The 25081-nt window shown below is 38.5% G+C and overlaps 1 protein-coding gene across 2 annotated transcripts in view; it reads right to left on the minus strand.

Moving 5' to 3' along the window:
- The window catches only part of EFNA5 (ephrin A5), a gene marked incomplete at both ends in the record, with an annotated part of 282399 nt that extends 258331 nt beyond the window's left edge, over positions 1-24068 (minus strand). For both annotated transcript variants that reach the window (XM_084233148.1, XM_084233147.1), the window contains one exon: positions 23944-24068. In XM_084233148.1, coding sequence (XP_084089274.1) covers positions 23944-24068 — 125 coding nt within the window. The remainder of the gene's footprint in view (positions 1-23943) is intronic.
- Positions 24069-25081: the final 1013 nt, after the last annotated feature.

The raw sequence follows: 25081 nt of genomic DNA on the forward strand, positions 1-25081 counted from the left end.
TATTGGATCATGTTTTATAGACAGTCTGGTTCTATCATTAAAGTTGCCCTAAAATATAAAGCCAAATAAATATTTTTGCCTGAATCTCATTTCGAAAGGATTTTCTGGGGGTTAGGGGGAAGGTCATTTTACTCGTCTTGTGGGCATTGCATATATTTTAAGTCATACCAAGTCTTTACAAAATCACCCACAAATGTTTGAAAGTATTTAACATTTTTAAAGATGCAATCCTTGATTTGAAGACTGCTAAAACAAAACAAAAAAAAGCATCATTAAAGGTACATCCTAAGCCTAAATAGCAAATGAGCTATTTAGCTATCACCCTTTTCTGCAGATAAATATGGAAGAGCCAGTAACATTAAGAAAAGCCAAACTCATCTGACCACACATCCCTGCGGCCTGAAGCCTGTCACCGGTTTTGCCATCATCAATCCATCTCTTCAAATGCCTAAGAGGCTGAGACCAAACAAAGCAGCTGAGAAAAACAATGAATAAGGATCTATTTACACTTCCACTGTGAAGAATAATCATAGGCTAGCCATACCTTACAATTATCAAATAAAAAGCAGGTTAACTAAAGCCTAGCTCCTTTTCTAGGAAATGAACAATGAGCAGACTCTAAACAGGGGCTATGTGCTTAACAGCACTACTATTCTTATATTTTCATATTTTTTTTAATTCTACAAAGTTCCCACTTTGTGCCAAACACAATGTTAACTACAGTAAACACAAAACTTAAAAAGGCAGAATCTGCCACCAAGGAGTTACTATGTATCTGTTGTAATATCTTTTCAGGTAAGATAGTTACAAGCACTGGACAGGGCAATCAGGAAACATGGTGGAGATAGTTCTTTTCCAAATCCGCCTGATTTCCTGGGTCTCCATGTAAATGCAGAGGTATTAAGAGTCATGAGCATTCACTCACATTGCCTGTGTCACACTGAAAGATTCAAGTGACTGTTAATGGAACATTCAAAGCTACTGCTTCTGAAAAAATTAAGTATTTACATGGCAGGGTAGGAGGGAAATATTGCTACTTTACTGCCTATGGGTATTATCTCAGAAGTGGTTCTTAATATGGAATTTCCTTGATTGCACAGAAAAGAGAAAAAAAATATTGAAAAAGCTTCATCATGAAGGATTTTTTTTTTTTGGTATAAGGTATACACATTTGAAATCAGTTCTCCAGGCTCCTCCAGAGTATTTTATTATATAAATTCCACTGGTATTGGAACTTTTGAATATTATCAGCCCACGGAAGGCATCTAATTAGCATGTTTAAGTAAAATATATAAATGATAGCTATGACATGGATAATAAGGGCCCTGGAATACATAATTATTGACTTTTTCTTTTTCAAAAATAGCAGCTTTGTGATGGTGTCACTCTGATAACAATACAAAACAGAAGCAAATGACAATGTAGATAAAATAATTTACAGATATGATAATATTCAGTTCATGCATGTATTTAAATACAATTACTTGTTTTGCATATTAACTAATATTAATGCATTTCTTTTATGCAATTCTGGAAACTTAGCAACCAGACACCCAAACTTTCAGCGTATGTATACAGTCATGATATATACACTTTCTTTAGCATCTCACCATTTTGTCTTGGGTACAAATTTAATAGATTAACAATAACTCAATATTTGGGGAAAAAAGAAGCAGCATTTAAAATCATAGTCCCATAATCAGTATTGTTATTAAGGTGAGTTCTTATTTTAAAACTGTTCTTTAATAAATATATTTCAACTGGAAATAAATACCAACAAAATAAACCTACTTCAACAATCACTATGACAATCAAAAATCAAAAAGTAAAGAATCACAAGCAATAAAAAAGCCAGATTTTATAAAAGTTAAACTTGGATTCTTAAATTTAGTCAGACTGCTTTTATTATATAACAAGGAAATGAAAAACACTAGTTCATGTCCAACAAATTACTAAATGCAGAAACCTGCCGGCACATACACACTCGGCTACCGGTAATGACTGCTGCTCACCAATCAATCTACTTGGATGAGAACAAGACTTAACCTCTGAAAGGACACATACTTGTGCTGTGTGATTGTGATTAGTCCACTGGAAACCCACACTGCCACTGGAAATGGGGTGAATCCAGTCCAATCTACCCATGAAACTGATTAGGAATAATTTGACTAGAAACTGCTGAGAAAATAGACCCTGAAGTGGGCCAGGCATCTCCAAATAAATGAGACCATTTCCTCTTTTTAAGGTCTGTCGCAGGTAATGAAGGCATAAAGCAGGTGAGTCAGATAATAATTATGCTTTCCTGTTTACATGACCATCTCTACATTTATCACCATCTTGAGGCAAATGTACTTACCAACTTACTTAAATATTTAATTGATTTTCTGGCTGAAATCATTCTTTCTTGTGTAGTAAACTGGCATCTTGGAACTTAGCTTAAAAATTCAGCATGTCTTGTCCACTTGGGTTTTCACTGACTATTAAGGTAAGTTTTGAAGTGTTCATTTTATATGATAAAGTCTACCACCACATTATTTATGTAATTTAATAATCATATATGAGAAAGAAACAAGCAAAATTAGATGAGGTATATCAGAAAACAGGACAAAAGTCTGTGAGGAGTCATATTTATATAACTTATGATTCAGATTAATATTGTAAAATTATATATTGTGTTCCAATTTTACAAGCCTTTCCTAGTCTACTTCAGAATTTCTCCCAAAGGCAGAGAAATACAAATGAAAACCAATATTTTCAGTAAAGCAACTTGAGGTAGATCTTATTGCTCTGAATTGAAAATACTTTTTAATGCTAGGTTCTTCTTGTGTTTTTTAAAAACTCTTCTTAATTTTTAGAACCAACTAAATCGAGACTCAATTCTGTGAACATCTTCCCATGTTGAACTTCAGAATTAGCTCCACAGATTTTGGTGAGAATAGTTTGAGAAGTTAGATACATGTCAAACATTGTTTTTCTTACTAATTAACTGCAACTTTAGTGTGGTTTTCCAGACAAATTCTGAAGTCATGTTTAGAAGTAACACAGAAAAGAAATTTTAAACATATTTAAATTCATGTTTCTCAGTAGAAAATAAAAATCTCCTGTGTGTTCTTTCTAAAAACTTACCATGCATGGTAGATGCACATCTATGAGTTCCTCTACAGTGCTCAAACACACTGGGGAGGCTCAGGGTTGGAGGAGGGCAGTAAATTATGTGTTTTAACCAAGGAAGTTTAAGAAAGCAAAAGATTCATGAAGTTGAAAATGACTTCCCAAAAGACAACAATTCTCTCATTTCACAGATGAGGAAATTCGACTTGACCAAGGTTAAGTGAGTTGCCCAAGGTCAAAGAGTTTAGTGTCAAAGCCTTGACAATCTCAGTTCTTCTCACTCAGATGCCCTAGCCTAAGAGATCAATTAATTCAATCTCTTATTGTAAAGATGAAAAACAGAGTCCCAGCTCTTTCAATCAAACATCTAGTTGGTAGAGAAAAAAGTGTCATCCGCATCACCTGCTTGGAGGCCTCATGTTTTGTTTTGTTTTTTGTTTTTTAACAGATATTACTTCATCTCTCAACCTGACAAAGTCAGAATGGGGGATTTTCACACAATTAACACGTGAGTTCAGTTAGATGACCAAAACGTTTGGCAATAAGCAGGCAAGAAAATGTAATGAAGAAAGAACGTGTATGGGAAGACAATATATCTTACATGTTAATCCTCAAATGATTAATTCTCCAAATTAATCAAATTATGAATATAATGGTACAAATTATATATACAGTATGTAATTAATATGATACAATATAATTAGCTATATAATTATATATCTATTATAATAATTATTATTCTATTGTATAATTAACAAAATGGTAGTAATACCTAGATTTCACTATGGAGATACTATGCACCAGGCATCTTACATGTTTTTACCATCTCACCGGATAATCACAGGTTGTACATCCTATCTATTTTATTTTATTTTATTTTATTTTATTTATTTTTTTAAAGATTTATTTATTTATTTATACAAACACTGGGTTACAGTCAGAAGCACGGGAGGGTGAGAGAATTCACCAGAACCAGAGCAGGGAGCAGAGCAGGCAGAAGGACCGAAGTACACTGCTGAGGGGAGCAGCGGGCGGCAGGAGAGGTCTGCGTGCCATGCGGGACCCTCCTCAGGTGGCCGGGGAGCAGCCGGGGATCCAACCAGTGCCGCAGAGGCTGCGGGCAGCTTCGCAACCCAGCACTCAACCACTGCGCCACCGGGGAGGCCCCATCCTATCTATTTTACACAAGTCATGTCTGAGGGTCCGATAAAACTGTGGTGACCTTGACTCCAAAATCAGTCAATGTTCTCTCTTTGACATATCTATCATTATGTACTATTTTACACATAAAAGAATAACAAATAAATACAGAAATATATTCAACAGTATGTATTAATGGTTGACATTTACTAACCACATACTCTATGCCAGGTATTAGTTTAATGTGATAAGCCATTTAATTGTCACAATAACTCTTTCAGATAAATACATTATTATGAGGAAGATGAAGAAGGGAAGAGTTATGAAACTTATCCAGGAGCACAGCATCTAGAAAGTGAAAGAGTTACAAAGCGTACCCAGAATCTACTACTCTGAATTATCATGCAGCTGTGTGGGCAGCGTTCCTGCACCCAAATCGCAGTCCTTGACCTCAGCAGCCTTACAATCTAGCAATGGGAAGAGGACACATACAAAGCCACCAGACACAAACTACAGTCCTATCATACGCCAGGTTACTCACACAGACAACTAAAGCAGACGATGCGGGACAACCTCCACCGCAGAGGCTCAGAGGGCTGTGTGTGGGGTGTGAAATGCCTAACATTTCCAGGCATACTTTCCACTAAGACCTGGGTTAGTCTAGCACAGCAGATGTCCAGAATGGATAAGGTGTCAGAACTCTTTCTTCCCCTTCATGTTTTCTCTCTAGAGATTAGGTGGGAACTTGATCCATCCACATCCTATCAAGAGATTTGGTCCCCTTTGAAACTAATCAGGAATAATTTACTGACTGTTAAGCTATAGGGCAGAAGTTCTGCAATGGAAGGAAGTAACAGGGAATTAAAAAAAGAAGAAGAAAGGAGGTAAAGGGATGGATTTTAGGACACAGAAGAACAGAGTCTGTTCAAACATTCATATACAGTTCCCTGAAGCTTAAAAAACATGTATTTCTTACTCAAAAAGTGTTTACTGTAGAGCTGGCAAAAGCCACATTTAAAATGTTTAAGTAAATCCATATTGTTGTTATTACACAAACCAAAGTTGACTTAAATGCAGGAATTTAGGTTGAATATAGGAGAAAACTTCCTGATCACATGATTGTTAAACTCTGAAACTTTAATCTGAGGAAAATTCTTGAAACACAGCTCTTTATTTTGGCCAGGGCTTCAAGAATGAAGCTTACTTGAATACAGAGGAGGGGGACAGCGGGTGTGGGACTCCCCAGCAGCCTGGTTATTCTTCATATCCAATATACACAGTGTATACATATGACCTCACAACCAGCTCCAGAGAACCAGGCCAGGAAGCATATAACCTCTTGTCCCAAGTATCTGTTGTGAGTGTAACAGTTATGGCTCGCTACCTCAGGCCATTCAATGCTCAGGAAGGAGGAATCTGTATTTTTTTTTTTTTTTTTTTTTTTTTTTTTTTAATAGAGGCATGTTTTTCTTTCTTTCTTTATTTGTTTGTTTGTTTTGTTTATACATGCACTGGGTACAGTCAGAAGCGCGGGAGGGTGAGAGAATTCACCAGAGCCAGAGCGGGGAGCAGAGCAGGCAGAAGGACCGAAGTACACTGCTGAGGGGAGCAGCGGGCGGCAGGAGAGGTCTGCGCGCCATGTGGGACCCTCCTCCGGTGGCCGGGGAGCAGCCGGGGATTGAACCGGCACCGCAGAGATCGCAGGCAGCTTCGCAACCCAGCGCTCAACCGCTGCGCCACCGGGGAGGCCCGGAATCTGTATTTTTTAATCCTCCTTTCATATTAGTATACATATTTCTATCCTTCTCTTTCACTGTGCCTCCCCCAAAATTTGTCCCAGAGATCACCTTTCAAAATTTCAGAATTCTGTTAGACCAAGTGTGTGATTCCACACAGCCCAGCTAAGTGGTTAAGGGCCGCTTGCTGGCCAGGTTCAAAGTATTTTATGAAGCTCAGCTTTCTCATCTATAAAACAAGGATAACTACAATATCTCCCCTCATAAAACCTGTGGACAGAAATAAATAATGAATGTGAAGCCTGTAAAACAGTGTGCTTACATACAGTAAGTGCTCAATAAGTGGGAGATCTTCAGAAATACAGCTGGCATTTGGACAACATGGTTTGAACTTTTATGTGGCTTTTTCTTCCCATCTGCTTGTACAAATTCATAGATTTAACCAACCCTGGATATTAGTGGGTTAAATCCACAGATGCGGAACCTGCAGATACAGTCGACTTAAAGGGACTGCAACAAGTGAGAATGTTGGTATTGGGGTTTGGGGGCCTAAACCAATGCCCTGTAGAGACCAAAGGGGCAATCAAAAGTTATACATGGATTTTCAACTCTGCAGAGGGTCAGTGCCCCTAACCCCAAGTTGTTCAAGAGCCAACTGTACCTCTATTTCTAGGGGGGTAAAAGAGCACAACTGAGTAACTCTGACTTACCTCTGAGTAAATGCCAATGCAATACTTGGGGGTTTTGGAAAATGTGATTCGGAGAGTCACGGAAATCCATCACATCCCTGGCAGAAGCTTGGGAAGTGGTAGGCAGAGCCCCAGGTCCCAATCTCTACTAAATTGAGCCTGAGGTTTGATTGGTGTTTTTGGTTTTTGGTTTTTTTTTTTTTTTTCTGTGTTACATATTAGTTTTCCTGCAATGTCTTTTGTAAATAATGGTTTTTACCTAAAAAAGTCCGAAAACAACTTCTCAATTCATAAATCAATGACACTATAAAGCACCCCCACGTTCCAACTGGAAATATTGCAATTTCTCTTAGTTTTATCATCTTACTACCTAACCATTTAAAAAACCAAGCCAAATTTGAAGAGTTTCAACACTTTGAAGTATTCAGTTACATATTTACAGGGCAATTAAACAGTGGCTAAGATACACAACAGGACAGAAAAATTATAGCACATTTGAGAACCCTGTTAATTCATTATATTAAAGAATAACCCGTCAAAATAACTCTCTCCCTTGGTATTAGCAATGCGGCTTCATGGTGACCCCTTGTGACATGGCTCCCTACCGCTTCAGATACTTCCACCACATCCTCACTCTGAATAAACTACTTTCTATCTATCTACCAAATCCATCCACAAGGTTACAACCAACAGGTCTTTGTTCCCAATGCTATGGATCCCTGGAATATTCCACTACTTCTCACCATCTCTATTATAATCACAGCCATCCCTCAAGGTTGAGACCCAGTTATTTCTCTTCCAGGAAGCAGTTCATGATCCCTCAGAACAATGTACTTTCTCTCTTTGTCCACAGAATTCATGCTTTATTAGGATGTTATTTATTTGTTGTTCATTATTAGGGGCTTGAGTGGAGCAGAGCATTCTGATCACTGCCTTGACAATTAATGAATCTTCTAGCTGTCTCGGTATTTGCCCACATGTGGTCTTTAGCACTGACAGCTCACATCAAATACCACAGAAGACCAAGCATTTCAGATGATTACTCCTTACAGTATTAGAATGAAAAACAACCCAAATATGCTATTGATTTTAATGTGTATTTCTTAAAAAATCACTTTGCAGTCAAGACATATTAGAATTCCTTTTTAAGAATATTTATTTTACCAGTTAGCGTACACACCAGGGTGGTTTTCACTAAAACATAAGTCAGCCAGCTGTTTATTTGGGTTCTTGAATTGACTGGTAAAAATACAAGCAGTTTTTATTCAAAGGTCTTCAAGTTAAACAAGGGAATCTGTTCCATATTTAAATGACTTAATTTTCTTTCCTTACAAAAAAGTTTAAATGTTTCTTATACTAAGAATATCTCCTTATGAGAACTTCAGACCTTCCCTTTCTGATAGCATATGGTTCTCGTCACCCATCTGATACCCTGGGGATGCCAAAGCACTTAGGAGAGCCAAGAGACTGTGTAATCCGACATGACAGCTGAAGGACGAGAGGCTGACAGAAGCATCAGAACAGGTAGCAGGGAGGGAGAAGGATTATTCTGGAATCCAGATTTACCCTTAATCTTCCTTTCAAGTCCACCAAAAATGCTACAATTCATTTGTCCTGGAGAAGACAGCAACCCTAGAATGAAGATTTCACTAGGAGACGCGGTGGACCCACCAAGACTAACAGCTTCACACACCTTAACTTCTCTGAAACAGGCCAGGAGGAGAGTGTTTTTACACTTCAGTCTCCCAAATTCTCTGTAACCCAACATAAGCCCCTGCTGGCTTTGTAGTAGGCTTCCCTTTCCTCTACATGTCGCATTTATGAGTTCAGCTGTGGGCCCTGTTAATTTCCCTGCGCAGCCTCTCTCTTCCTAACACATGCACACTTGAGTGCTGACTAAGGAGGAACAATAGGAGGCTTTGAGCAGGACTCGGCCCCAGACCCAGTCAATATTTACTTCAGTTTGGAGCCACTGTTTTAAAGCTCCTTCCAAGCAGAACTCAACAGTGGGGAGTCCCCAGAGGTTTCTAGATTTTATTTTAACAAGGAGGAAGAAGGGTGTAGCGATAGAGTAAATAGATTACTATCCAAACCACTTTCTCAGGGAAAATAAGAGGCTGTTCAAGAAAACGGGTTAGACTTTCAATACTAATTAGCAATTTATAACAAGAAAAACCAATAGTCTTCCAACACTGATTACTGCAGTCTTCAAACTCGCTATCGGGCTGCAGTGCAGATCCACTTAGTATGACCCACGTATACCCCGTGAACAGGGCTCTGATCCCATCAACCACCCTAAGCTTGCCAGCGTCTGCCTCCTCTGCCCGGAATGGCAATGTGAGGGCCCTGGGCAAGGTTAGTGCAAACTCCCTGACTGATTTCCAAACCAGATGTTATGGACACTCTAATTCAAGTGTCCTAAATGAAATTTTCATAACCAAATATCATGAATTAATAGATATGCTTGTCTGTGTTATCTGTTCTTGGCAATACTGGGAAGACCAGTGTATTGCTTTGAACAGAGTCATTTTAAAAGGAAAGCCACTCTCTCTTCTCACCAGTATAAATGGCTTACTAGGAATAGCACGCAGCGGGAGGTGGGATGGGAAGGATGGAGAGCTGGTTCTAATACCGATATTAGTCAGCAGAGTTTGCTTTGGTTGAGATAAATGTATATTCGTTTTATTTAAAATAAAATAATTGAACTGTAAATATTTTCGCAGTTGTCTACTTGGTTTAAATTGTTTTTTAAGTCAATGGTAATAAAACTTCCTTGAAGTGACAGCTGGGAAATTTTAGCAAAATGATTAAGCCACATAAAATTACTAGTTTTCAGTTAGATACTGAGGAAAGAACTCAGAGTTGTCTGCTATAACCAATTACAACACTCATTAATATATTCAAATACACACAAGTAAGCTTTGTTTTTTTTTTTTGCTTAAAGACCTAACTGTAATTCCATTCAAATACTAAAATATTTCCTAACGGACAGAGTCAAATGATCTGTAAAGTTTAATGAGAGAAACTGAAGAATATCTGCAGTTCTCCGAACTTAAAACTTTCTAGCCTTAAAGGGCAGCTCACCATCGTCTATATTCCTAACATGTAAAATACACTGACAAAATGTAGCAAAGAAAATAAAGGTAATTCAAACCACTATCCCTGAAAAAAAAAAAAAAACATGAAATAAAAAGACATAGCAGGATGGCTCACTCTATTATGTTGGTCAAAATTCATCAAATGCACTGGAATATGCCCAGCTCTGGTTTTTGCTACATTATTTACCATTTTAATAAAGCTACATAATTAAAATGCGACTCAATCCTATCAGTTCAACAACTTACAGAATTACTGGATTACTATACACTCAATTTGATCGGTCTAACATGCTCTTACAGAAAGAAAATACTGAATATTTGAGTAAGTAGTAGAGATGAAGTCCCTGGCTGATATGTTTAAAGCAATATGAGTACAAGAAATTGTTTTTAAATAATACAGTATCAATAAGTAAATCAGGCCTCCCCGGTGGTGTATCGGTTGAGAGCTGGGTTGCGAAGTGGCCCGCGGCCTCTGCAGCGCCGGTTCGATCCCCGGCTGCTCTCCGGCCACCTGAGGAGGGTCCCACATGGCGCAGACCTCTCCTGCTGCCCGCTGTTCCCCTCAGTAGTGTACTTGGGTCCTTCTGCATGCTCTGCTCCCCGCTCTGGCTCTGGTGAATTCTCTCACCCTCCTGCGCTTCTGACTGTACCCAGTGTTTGTATACATAAATAAATAAATAAAAATAAACCTTAAAAAAATTTAAAAATAAAAATAAATAAGTAAATCATCAAAATTTAAAGTTGACCCTCTCTTTGTCAAGAAAGGGAGATGAAACACTGGAGCGATTATAACCATTAAGCTTCATCAGACACCAAATCCAAGCAACACAAAATTACAAAGTTTTAAACTTGAAATAAACTCATAGCAAGATCATTCCCTTGACAAATCTTAAGCTTCCATTTACCACAACAAAAGAAACCCCATTTTGAATGAAATTATACAGCAGCAAAGGTCAGTCTACCATTCTGGAGAGCACAGCAATTCTAAATATTAAAACACTGTACTTGTAGGGGGGATTCAGTTATGCAGAGTTAACAGTGCTTTTTCAAATAATTTTGGTATGGTTAATATTATTTTCAATAATTTTATCATTACCAGACAAAGTGCTCTTTTCATTGTCACTAAATTTCTGGGAATAGTACTTAAGGATCATTGATAATATCCCTTATGGTGTTTTAGTTTTTTGGTTTTTGCATAAGTGAGGTTTATACCTTCAGGAGTAAAACAAGGTTCTAAATAATTATGTAAGTATATATTGCAATTTTAGAACAAGTAACAGGCACATATTCTATTCTAAGTAACTATAAACATATGAAGTAAAACCTGCTTTGAATAACCACCAGACAATTACACAGGAAAGTAGCCCTTTGACAGTAACGTGTTAGTCAGGTTTCAATGTATTAAATATGTGCTCCTTGATAAATTCTGCTTCCTTTCTAAGCTAGATGCTGTTATGATCTATTTATGCTCTAACACTGATGTGCATATAATTAATATGTACTGAGTTTCAAAGCAGTCGATAGCAGGAGTTTTTTAAGCATAGAAGCGTCAAGAGGCTAAACCCTGTTCTTGTAGCAGTAGGATTCAGAAGAATTCAAGGATCCCAGGGATAGACAACCAGGTTGCCCTGGGCTTAGGGCAATAGCTCTAGATTGAAATTGATTTGTTCAACAAGCTTCTCATTGTAAATACAAGTATTATCCAAGAGGGTGTCAGTAATCACTAATTTCTCTTTTGAGATGGAAATATCTCAGTATACCTTGAAGTCCAAGGTATATAGAATATTAGGGTTTTAGACATCAAAGAATAAACACCACAACACAAAAAAACTGAGATGGGAACAGAGGGAATTTGAACAAACTTGACCAACTTTACAAAGAAGATTCAAATTTCCTTTCTACGAAGAAATTTGCTTCTCAAGTGTCGATCTTCACACAGTATTACTCTTATATAACTGCTAAGATAAAACCTAAAACATGGATTCCTTTAAAAGAAAACCCTATGTGAAAGATAAACTCTATCTACAAGGGACAATATATATTACAAAGTCTTACCACTCAGTCTATCTTCAAAAAGGCAACCCTCATGAGATTCTTTGATCACACGTTTTTATTTGTAAGAATGTATTTTATGTGCAACTTAAAACAATACACAGAGTTTTAAAGTGAGATGTACCAGTACAAAGTGAGAGGAACTTTTTGATATCTATTCTCTTCATAAGCGTTTAAAATTCTATCAGAGATATACTTTCCTTTAAACCTACACAAATATAAGGAAGACATTATTTTTATTATGCCCACTTATTTATCAGGGTAAAGAAACTGATATCCAAATTTATCACTATGAATGCAATAAATACAACTAGAGCTGAAACTTAAGTAGATCTGAATAGAACAAAAAAGTTTACAGTTAGACTTTTGAAAAATCTAATCTGATGTAGAATTTTCAAAATCTCCTCTCTAAGTCCTTGCCTATAAAATATGCAAACCCATTTGATATTTCATCCTAAATAGCAACTATTATAAAAGCTCAAAACAAAAAAAAAGTAAATGAATTGAATGCTTTAACTGTGTAGTCAAAACAATCAACATATATCAGGGTACCTCAGAACATGGTTACAACCTATTAACTGAATGACAAATCACTGCTAATAAACCTGAGTTAAATAAAAATCTTTCAATCTTCTTATTTTTTTCCTTTTAAAAAATGTTTTATATTTTCCACTATGTACTGTGAATATGAATATAAAATTTCTATATCTGCACAAAACTTCAAGTTCTTTAAGGATACAAATGCTGTCTTATTCATCTCTGAATCTGCTTGCCAGTGATTGATACATATCACTCACTAAATATTTTATCAATGATAAAATTTAGATATTCAATTCAGAAATATATTATTTATGTCACTTATCAGCAATAATATTGCACTGATATGAAGACTTTGGGAAAATAATTTTAAATCAACATATAATTGCAAAATTCATCCATCTGACTTGGGTTTTAAATACAGTAGAGAAAATTCACCCATGAAATGAATAAAAATAGTATTAGAAAAAATTATATAGGGTCAAGTCCTGATTCGATCTGGCACCAGAGAACAGGGATGGCATGGGTAATTGTCAAAACTTATGCTAAAACCTCATATTTTTCATTACCCTCAAATTATTATCTTGCCAAATCTCATACCAAAGTTTCTACAAGTTTCAGAAATATCATTTTTTAGTTTATTTTCATTCTTGCATCCACCCATAAGTAGACAGGCCACAGACAGTGAACTAGGGCTATCAATGAGAAAGACAGTTATCTACATAATAAGAAACTAAGTGATGAGCATTCAAGTAATCATTTATCAACACAAAAATTTTAAGCTAAAAAACAACACTTTGTAAAGGAGATAATTACAATAATCAGATACATTAATAGCAGAGCTCTTTCAATAACCACATCATTCCACAATAATGTTCAAAACAATGAGATATTCAGTGTCATAAACATTGCAGGTACCCAGTCCATACTATAAAGGAGGGAGACAACAGGGTCCCCTCTCCCAAATAAAGAATTGCTTCACTTTTTTTGAATTAGCTGAATTAGATTGCAATTTATACATTTTTTTGCTTTGGAGATCTTAGAGTTTCAAGTTAAACCACCAGATGGGTTTGACCCTAAATATATATAGTACATGAGAAACATATATATTAATATAAAGTATTCCATGTACATATATGTGTGCATGCATGCACACACGCAGACACACGCACTCTGTCATGTTGTTGTTTTCCCAAGAGTATAGCTGACAATGGTGATAGCAGAGTATGTAATTAGTTTTCATTGTTCCCCTGACAGCTATATTTCCAAAGAAGACCTTCTTCTTTTTATGTTGTAAATGCTATGGAAAAATACACTAATAACAGGCATTTAATTATGGGTCCAGCAACCACAGTGGGAGCACTGCCAGAAGAGACCAGAACCTCTGGATTAGCAGAAACACATCTTCATGCTAGGGGGAGAGAGGGTGTTGTTCTTCAATTACAGCAATGCTCAAAATATTGACAACATAGATATGAGGGAAAAGTTTTTAAATTTTGCCCAGAGTCTCTATCGACAACAAAAGTACATACAGTGCTATATCAAAACTAAAAGCATGAATATTATCACAGCTGTCCTAAATATTAATAAGAAACAGGCAATATTTATTAAAAAAAGGAAATATTCTTTAGAACAGCTATGGGTTTTGATATTATCAGTGAAAAGTGCAAAGATTCAGTTTCAAATTCTGTTTTTTCCCTTTACTTTTTAGACTTAAAAAAATGTGAGCACTTGTAATATCAAATATCTGGGTGCCACACTCCCTGAGGCTTAATTTAATTTGTTCTATACAGTATTTAAGGTAAAGCAACCCCCGAGTTGCTGTCACGCTAGACACCAGAACTGTCACTGAGGTCCTTTCTCGCCTGATTAATTAGTAATTGGGAAACACATTTTGGCAGCTTTCATTTCCCTATTATTTTCCCTGGTTTAACACAAAACCCTGTCAGAAGCACCACTATTTGAACTGTACCCCTCTTAGTGATGGGTCACTAAATATTAATAAATGGAGCTCCTGCCAGAAAACCACCGAAATAGGCATAAAAGTTTATTGAAGCAGTAACAGTAAACAAATATATGAAGAAAACGCTGAATGCCACAGTATCTAAAACATTAATGGTCCGTCTGAATCCAAGGGTTATTGGCAAGGTTTCAGAGCAGAGACTTTAAAAAAAAAAAAAAAAAAAAAAAAAAAAGGCCTTTAAGAAAAGCACTGCTTTTATCCCTCTCTAAAAAAATATTAGCTAAATAAAGCAGACAAACACATTGGAGCAGCAGAACCATACAGCTGAGTCTCCTCCATTATCCCAACCCAATGAATAAATGCACTGGGAGGCAAAGACTGCTAGTGACTGCAGGGATACAGAACCTTTCCAGAACTCACAAAAACTCTGTCTAAAACAAACAAAGGACATTTTTCATAGCTAGTAAATTGAGGGACTTAAAATTGAAGCTACGAAGACTAATATTTCAGAGCTGCAAAAAGCTACAAGAATCGGTTTCAGGTTCTCCATCTCAAAATGTCAGTCACTTCAAAAAAGCATCCTGCTAAGACTGTGGCTCAGGACACTTGTGTGCCACAGCAGTGGCCATGCTGTGGGGTCAGAGGTCACAGTTTCCACATTCCGACATCTGTCTGCATTTTCTTGCCCTGAAACAATAGAAGGGGACTAGGCTCATTTGCTCCCACTTTGTTTAACCTAATTGTTAAACACAAAGGATATTTCACCACATCAGTTTTTCTTTTTTCCCTATTACCATTTATCTCCCTAAGATTAAAATTATAAAAAACTTAACTGAAGGTTAAATCCCCCATACATTATTAAAGTTCTTTAAAGGCAGCAAAGTTATCCATCCAACTGGTCTACGGAACATGAAACATCAAGTTATCATGTCCACCACCATCAAAATCTAAATAACAATTTGCCATATGTGTGTATATATATATATATAGAGAGAGAGAGAGAGAGAGAGAAAGAGAGAGAGAGAAAACATAATCCAACAAAAAGAAGATATGACTTCATTTTCTGACTTCATTTTCTTCAAACCACAAAGCTGAACATTTACTATAAGAAAATACTTTCTTAATATGTACTATGTACTTTCACAGTAAGAGGAAAAAGCTAATTGTTAATTATCTTCTGTGTGTATGAGGTTGTGTGTGTTAATAAAATGGACACTGACAGACTAAGAAAAAGCAAAAGTTATTTGACAGTTCATTTAGAACCACCAAAAAAAAAATCACTTTGAATACTCATTTTTAATCAGTCTGCTAATGATAAAACAAATGATGGGTATCAAAAAAAAAAACTTTGTGATACAAAAACTATTCACTCTTACTTGGTCATTCATAATGAGTCCACAAAATGAATATCCATTATTAAAAGATGTATTTTATTTATCACCTTTGCATTATATCGGCAACGACCAAAACTCCTACTTAAAATAAACTGAAGCATTCTCTGACATAAGTGGTGTTTGTTCAATCTGTGTGCAGTTTAATCAGACTGACTGAGTCAAGTTACTTTGAAATTAATCTCAAGGAAGTTCTGTTTTTTCCTGCAGTACATGGGAATAATGGTCCCAGACATCATCAAACAGATGCAGTAGCAAGAAGTATTGTATAAATTTTTCGTAAAGTTTACTAGGCCACATGTTCTTACAAATGTATTCTGAAATATATAACATGGTAGAAATATAACAGAGTCAGTTGATATACTCTCATAATTTTTAATAACAAAAATCAATTTACTTTCAAAATAACTTTCGATAAGAACGGACAAGAATGGTTCAGAAATGAGATAGTGAAAGCCCATATTTCAGGGGCAGAAAGGCTCTGACTTCATACAACACTTTTATAAAGCACCCAAATGCTTCATTTTTGGAGGTACCTTCATTTTTCTCAGTACCTGTTACTGGAGAAAGACTCCTAGTATAGCTGAGCAATTTGGGGGAAGAAAAAATTCAACCAACAAATAAAAACAACTACTTGGTAAAGTCATAAAACATAAATCAGAGATATGAGGGAATGACAACAGAGATCATTAATGTCTTGTTTTAAAATTAACAATAAACTAAAAGCTTTTAGAGAAAAGTCATGTTACATGGTACAGCCCAACATTTAACATTAAAATAGAATATATTTGGATTTAAAATATATTATTATTAAGTTAAACATTCTTTTCAGTCAGCTGAATACAAGAAGATAGCATTTTGGTGATCTCACAAATAAGACACAACTTTAAATGTAGAGCACTGCTGAAATGATATAAAGTGGTTCAGTCCTTTTGCATCGTCCATATTCATTTCCGGACCATTTTCAAGAAAGAAATAAAATCGGTCTTAAAACAAGATGGCTGCTTCTGGGGGATTAAAAAAAAACGCTGATTCAACTGAGAGCCAAACATCTCGCTTTGCTAAATCGGAAAACAAAAACTTTATCAAATTTCATTTTTCCTAATCTCCAAATATGTATTCAAGCACTTTCACATGGAAATCTATGGTTTATACTTGCAGTTACTTAAAATCATTAATAGCAAAGCATTTTTAAAAAAACAGTCTAATCTTTGTGCACAAATAACCTCACTGCCCAATTCATAGACACAGAACTATCACATGACCCACATTCCCACTTACTCTTCCCAACAGACTCAGAATAATTAGTCATGAAATCAGGTTGCTTGATAAGTCATAATAGGAATGATATCAATAACTTATATCTCATGAAGAGTCCCATCATAAAATGTCAAAAGTGCTGTCAGGTTACAAACAAGTCAACTACCTTGGCTTTTTAAAGTAAACAGCCGGGGAACCTCAAAGTTAGATGATCTCTCCATGAATTACACTCTGCTGACCTCCCTGGAGCAAATGGTCGTTAATTCAATGATATATACATAAAAATTAAAAAATATTTTCTTCCATTTTGAAATAATTGTAAATAGATTTTTTATATCATTCAAAACTATTTTTATTTCTCACTTGAGCAGAAAATAAGACCTGACAGTAACATTTTCTTCAGCCTGTCAACTGTCAATTGTATGAAGGATGTTTCTAAAGATGACAAAGGTTTATTTTGCCTTATTGAAAATGATAGAATTCTATCTAAATGAAAGCACAGCTAACCATCACTGTGGTACACTACTGTCTCTAAGCAACTAGCTAATTTAAGGAGTTTTCAATATTTTAAAATAGTGTTTTTATTGCAATCTATGCCTCACAGTTTGAAAACTACACTCAAAAGCTTCAAATCAAGAGTTTATACCCATACACATCTGAGATTAGAAAACAGCGGAGAGATTTCGGTAGTTTACAGTAAATCCTTCACAGTATAAAGAATACAGATTAGAACTAAAAATATTAAGATATAAGGAGCTATTTTCATTAATACTTAAACCTATGCATAACAGTTACAGTACAGAAAAACTTGCATTTTTGCTTTTTAATTTCATGTTACATGGTTCTGCATTATTGCACTGTTTTGTTTATAACTGACAATTTTGAAAACATAAATGCAGATACATTTCAGAGGACTGAATGTACTCACTCCTCTGGTAGTGAGTAATATCCATTCAGAAACACTGGAAGTTGAAATTAATCACAAGAAACTTTTCTATAAAACAGCTCAGGATATAGGTTAAGAAGCAGACTAAAATATAAATCTAGTAATATAAATCAAGCCCTGAAAAGAGACAGTAATTTATTGATGTTTAGCTGTCTAGGACCACCATCATATGACAAATTACTAAAAGTGAATATTAACACCTCATTTCTTATACTCCTCTTTGAGGTTTTTATACCTGAATATGAAGGTGTTATCCATCACAAATGATCAAAAGGCAATTTTTAACCCGTTCAGCAGACTGATCCTGACTGAGCATCTTAAGTAAGTGGCCGGGGCATTCCTTACTATACTTAGGAAATCACAGGCTTCCTTTTCAATGTGGACATTCTACTCAGAGATGCAATTTTAATAGTTTGTGTATTATTTCTGAAATGAAAATCAATAACATGGAATCCATAAGAATGGTTCATTACTTAAAAGATAGTATTTTAAATCATCACTGATACCAGAAGTTACACAAAACAAATAGAAAAATGAAGAGTGCTGTATGGCATCTTTTAAAACACTATTAAGCAAATAATTTAAATTGGGGAATAAATCCCACCAAACAATAGACCAAATGCTTCCTACATAAAAAAAAAAAAATCTCTTCTTAATATTTTCTTATGCTTTCATCACTTACACCTCAATGTTTTCTCTTTCTCAAAGGTACATTCTTTTGATATATACTTCTCCCAAGTTTGTAAAGGCCAGGACTCCTGAAAGACTAATTTTCATTCATTTTTCTTGGCCCAGCATGAAGCTGGTAGCTTGCCTGAGTCACAGCAACCGGGAGAAAAGCAGGCACTCAACTTTATCTGTCCCTATCCAACAAGAAATCAGTCCAATGGACGGAATGCAATGAGATGACTATTCTAACAGCATCTTATAAGTTTAAAGGGCACAAAATTCACAAGGTTAATTTACCCCTCCTACCCACCAACAGCTAAGTGCTCCTTTCAAACCTGATCCTCAGCCTTCAGAGTTGGAAGCCTCTAAAGCTATTGCTCATCCGCCAGAACACACATGGCAACAAGATATTCACTCAGTGAGCCAATGGTTTACTTAATACCACTAAAATCAACTAACTGGGAGTAATGAACTACTGAAGATTATTCCCGATTCTTTTAATCAAAAGTAGTTTATTGACCTTCCTCTCACCCTGGAAATGCCAAATTAGACTGTATAGCTAAGTGTGCTTCTAATAGTGTGGATGTTCCAACCACCTTAAGATAAGTCAATTGGCTATTTCTGTTTACTTATTATTAATAGATAGCACAATACATAAAGTGGATGGACTAGAACACCTCAGCAGCTAAACTTGCTTTTCAATATAGTATGAAAACTGACCTAAAACAAAAGATGCACATTACTGTTTTAAAAATTTCTAGATTAAAAAAGGGGAATGGGAGAGGATTTATTTCAAGTCTCTTCTAAAAGTATGAGGTTAAAAACATGGGACATAAATCTCAATCACACCGCATTATTTTTATCTGAGGGTTTACATAAATTCTGGCATAAGTATCAAAATAATAAAATTAATTCAAAACATCTGAAAGTAATACCATGCATTGAATCTCAGAGTTAAATAAGTTAAAAAATTTTAATGCCTTCAGCGTGAAGAACTTTTATGTTCTGAGCATACAAAAATATTATCTAAAATATTCTGAATTTTAAAAATAAACTTACTCCTTTTCAAGTTTGGTGATAAAACTCATTCAAGACAAAATCAACTTTCTTCATCTTACCTCAAAACAAATTCTTAGATTTCATCCAAACTGATTTCATTCTTTGTCAACGGGAAAGGCAAAATGCTAGCATATTGCCATATATGTGAAGACACTGATGGCCTAGACTTTTAAAAGTGAAACAACTGAATTTTGAAAGAGGAAAAATACCCAAGGGTTTGTAAGAAAAAAAAAAAAAGTTGCTACTTCTCTTGACTATAGTTAACCACATACATAAGACTTACACTATCAGAGGGATGTGGGAGTGCTGACTTAGAACTCAATTCACTTTCACAACTCCAAGATTACATGTTAACAAAACTAAGTGGTGTCAATTACTTGCTACACTAAGGTGAAATGTTTAATTTACAAGTCCCTACAAGAATTGAAAAAGTCCAAAGAAAACACAAGATTAGCTGAAATTTTAGTAAATCCCAGATGACCTGTAGAGGTTTTTTTGGTGTTTTTTTTTTTCCCCCCTTTAGAGAATACCCTTAACAAAAGCAAAACACCAAGTGAGGAGAATCAGCATTCTTAAAGATTATATGTGCTCCTGTATTATTTTATTATCTCATCTATTAATGCCAACCATTAAGAGAATTGTTTAGTTACTCTAATAGTATTTTGGCAAATGGTCAAAAGAATCCAAGAACTTTTCAATATACATGCAGTGTTTAAAAGAATATTCTCATTGGAAGCACCAAAGTATTTATAGCATGCTTCAAATTAAGAGATGTGATCTTAATATTTAGGCATCTCTATCTTTATAAATATAACTACTAAGGGAGAATGTGAAAGTTTTGATACTGCAAATGTTTTTTAAAGGCACTTAAAGATTAAGGACAACCTTATATTCTTTTGGATTTTCATTTGTTCAAAATTACTAAGTAAAACACCAGTTCAGATTTTAGCATAAAAGGAAACGGATCATTCTATTATCTATTTAGGTGAAATTATACAACTTTTCAAAATTTTTAAATGTGGAAGAGCCACTTGCACAAATGTTATTGTATATTTCTATTCAGACTGATAGTTCCTAGTTGCTATTTCAGAGATTTGTGCCGATTCAACACATAAAATCTGTATCGCCCGCTGCCCTATAATACTAGCAACTAAAAAGTCATCACCATTTGAAAATTGAATATCCATTTACCAGAAGTGAATACCTGGAAAGACAGAGTTTAACAGTAAAACTATGTGACAGCAAGTAAAGTTTAATATTTTTCCTCTGTGAACTTTAATTTGTGGATGGTGTTGATGAGTCCAGTAATGAAACCCAAGGTCGACAGAAAACTCCTGTAACTACACAAGTTGCACAATAAGACATTTAAACACTGTGGTCAGGATATAATGATTAATTCTAATTTTATGTAAACATAACTGCAAATAGAAGCCCATTATTATAGGCTAAATACTGTGACTTCATTTTGTCACAGTATCCATTATCATCAGCTTAATGTGTCCACTGAACTTTTCTTCTAAGGGAAAAATATTTTAAAACTAAGTTGCAATTAAAGTTTCCCACTTTTTCCCAAAAGATTTAAGTCTTCCGTTTTCATTACTATACCAGGGTTTATGTAAAATTAAAGGCAAACCTAGCTTACTTTACAAAAGTGACACATGAAAAACAAATGTAAAACAACGACTTTATAAAATTTAGTAACCCTCTGAAAATTTTCTACAGTATTGATGTGCTGTTTTTCGTGACATATAATGAGTGTTTATTCAACATTATTTATTTTGCATTTGGTTCCTTTTAAGCTACCTCCAAGCTGACTTTTCCTACTAAATCAAAAAAGCACCAGCTATTCAACATTTCAGAGATAAATCTGCCTACTACCACCTATGTTTTAAATTGTATTATTTTCTAAAATAAGTTTTACTGTGATAACACATGGAGTAAATGTATCCATAATTCCTAAGAATACTAAATGTTAGGGCTGAATTTCTTGGGGAGGGCGGGTCATTCTTTTGAACATTATCAAACTGATAATGAGCAAATAGAAAAGTATTCCCCCAAATCTCAAATTAAAATACTGACCTGAGAATACTCCTGGTATTTTAAAATTCTACAGATTAACTGTGTGGACAGGTTCAAAGCCACCATGGCATCCTTAGCAGAAGAGTTTTCTGCAGGCAGGGCAGATCTATTAAAAAACATGACCTGTGACAAAAATCAATGTGCTAATCTCAAACCAAACAACAGTATCAAAAGCATAAAACAGAGATAACCTAAGATAAAATGTCCTCAAACTAACTCAGACTAGCTTGACAGGTTAAGAGGGAGGGGTAGAGTGGGGGTGTTGCTGATTCTTTCTATTTTAACCAGGATGACTAGAACACCAAATATCCAAGTAAATGAATACCAGGAGGAAAGATGACACTGTGAAGTTTGGAGTGGGAAAGAAAAAACAACCAAGAGTAAAATATTCCAAATTCAACTAATCAATTTCGCCGTTGTTTTATTTAATAAGGCGCTGAAGTTCAGAAATATAAATTCCTGTTTCATATATGCTGACTAATAAAGCCCAAAGGGGAATAAAACCAACCAACCTAATGAGACTGGCTTTTAACACCATCACAACTGGAAAGCTTGCTCTATTTGTCTTGTCAGCTTTAATAAAAGGCATCTCCTCTGGCAGGATAGCTTCTCTTTCTCTTTTCCTAATAGTGGTAAGTGGCATGTCAAAGTAAGAAATAGCTTCCCATCCCAACACCCACCTCCACCAGACTTTTTCTGTAAACCAAACTTTCAGGGATGTCTCCACTTCTGCCAGGCAATACAATGAGGGCTTGGGCTACCTGGGTGTGACTGTCTTTCTTGGGTTGGCAGGGCGGGAGAATTCTCTTACTGCTCCGCAGGCAGGCGGTGGACTGCTGGGGCAGAAATCTGCCCTTCTTCATCTGAGTTGACACTACCTCAAGTGGGGAATCCCTCCCATGCCTACAGAACGAGGGGAGGCAAGAGGCCGGCGGCAGAGGGCCACCCGGAGGTAGGAAGAATTGAAGGCTTTCGAGGGTCCTCTTTCCCCAGGAACATTAGGCGGGAAGCAAGCGCAAACTCTCCCCATAGTCTCCCGCCGCTGTCCTTACAACTTACATTGCAGCCCGGGGAAAACCCTGGAATTTTAGGTATATTCGATGCTATTTCACTCCTACGCGGGGGCCGAGACCAACACACAGCTGGAAACTGGCCTCGGTCCCAGAGCAGCAGAGTAATATGCCCAACGGAGCCGACTGCTGCCCGTAGGCCCCAGAGAAAGTAGGGCTCAGAGCAGCAATGGATCCAAGGGGTCCGCCAGGAACTCTGGACAATCCCCACCACACCCCACGTCGAGGGCCGGTGAATTAGGAACGTCTGCGGATGGCAAGGTCCAATAGGCGCGTGAGGGCAGCCCCCGGAGCCCACAGCCTGCCTCCCGCGTACCCTGTAGGTTTCGGGGGACGCCCGCCGAACGGTTCCAGGTAATCGCGCACGTTCCTCCGGCTGCAGGCCAACCCGGGACGAAGATCTCCCACCTCCTGGTTCGGCTAACTCCAGCAGCTCGATCCGCACAAATGACGTAACCCGGCATTAGATCAAACTTTCTGGCACCTTGAGCCCACCTGAGGGTGGAGGAAGTGAGGGAATTCGCTCCACTACTAAGCGCGCCGGGCCCAGATGGACCACGGGGCCGGTGATTTTCTCGCGGTTCAAGAAGAAAATAAAAATCTAAAGCTTCCGCTTCCCAATTCCCCCATGCTCCCCACTTCCCCCAGCCGGTGCGCTCTCTGAGCGCACGGAGAAAAGGGAAGGCAAGATAGGAGAAGGGAAAAAAAAAAAAACTTTGGGGATGCCTGGCGGATTGCTGTCCCCAGCGCACCGCGCTCTAGGCGGGAGCTCCTAGCGGCGCGCACCCAGAGCTCCCGGTGCCCAAGCCCTGCGCCCGGATCGGGATGCTGGCCAGCCGGCCAGGGCGGGGTGGCGCAGAAGTCTCGACTCCCCGGCTCGCGCCTTTTCCGAATCTCCCAGCAGCGCGCTGAAGAGGCAGCCCCCGGGACTCCAAGGGGTGCCCAGCCTTTCCGCCGCCGCTTAACAAAGAGGGGCGCGACGGGAGCGCCTCCGCGAGCACCTCGAAGCGATCAGCGCTCGGGCGACGCAAGCACCGAGGGTGCGCGCCTCCGGTGGCGGCCGCTGCGCGCCAGCCGCGCCGCTCCTTCCGCAGGGCCCCAAGGCCAGGGTAGCCCGGCTCTCCGCTCCCCCCACTGCCTTACCTGGGGTTGCTGCTGTTCCAGTAGACGGCGTAGCGGTCGGCGACGGCCTTGGAGCCCGGGTCCTGGCTGAACACACACATCCAGAGCACCAGAAACACCAGCGTCAACATCTCCACGTGCAACATCACGCCTGGCCAGCGGAGGAGCCCCCAACGCGCCACTCCGGGGAGAAAACAGGAATCCGGAGGGAGGGAGGACGGGAAGAGGAGAAAGCGAGTGAGAGAGCGAGAGCCAAATAAATATGAATAAATAAAAATGAAGCGGAGCAAGAAAAGAAAGGGGCGCGCACCCAGCTGAGGAGGGGGAGGAGAAAGAAGAAAAAAGGCGGTGGTGCGGGAGGGGGGGATAAAGACAAACTCGCACCCCCACTGGAGGCTTCAGGAGAAAAACAGGAATCACAAGATGGAGAGAAGCGCGCGTGTGTGTGGCTGGCGGCGGCGAGGGCGGGGGAAGGGGTGCCAAGCTGTGTCTCGGGCGGCGGCGGGCCGGTCACCCCGGGAGAGGGAGGTGCGCGCCGGGCCGGGCGGCGGCAGCGCGGGTTGGGGCAGGCGGCGGCGCGCGCTGCACAGTCACCGGGAGTTGCGCGCCGCGGTCGCGGGGAGACATACACCGGCCCGCCGGGCCTGGCTCAGCGTCGGCGCCGCGGGTTGCGCACGGCTCCGCCGCCGCCCAGGGCCCTCGCACTGCACCCCGCTTCGCTCCAAGTTACTTTGGCAGCCGGAGGCAAACTGCAGGAAGAGGGCTTCGCGGGGAAGGCGGTCTGCGCGCTGGTGGCCCGGGGAGTCTGACAACCCCCTTCTCCCGCCTCCTCCGTGCCTTCACCGGGAGACCCCTGGAAATCTCGCAGGAGTCCTATGTGCTGCGGGTTCGCGGCGCTGCGCGGAGAAGGGTGGGAATCCGAAGCCACACACCCAGCCCCGCCGGCGTCCTGGAACTGGTTAAGCCGCAGCTACGCGGGCGAGGAGCGGTCTCGCCCGGCAATCCGCAAAGAAAAGTTTGGCTCCTCGCGTCTTCCGGCAGGTCTCCCCGGCGGAATCGGGCTGCGGCGGCGACAGCGGTGGGAGACGACACCCCGGGCGCTGGCGGAGCCTCGGGGATTTTTCGCGCGTGCTTTTCCTGGCCGGGTGTGGGTGCGCCA

The sequence above is a fragment of the Talpa europaea genome (assembly GCF_964194135.1).
Source record: "Talpa europaea genome assembly, chromosome: 5".
NCBI classification, from domain to species: domain Eukaryota; kingdom Metazoa; phylum Chordata; class Mammalia; order Eulipotyphla; family Talpidae; genus Talpa; species Talpa europaea.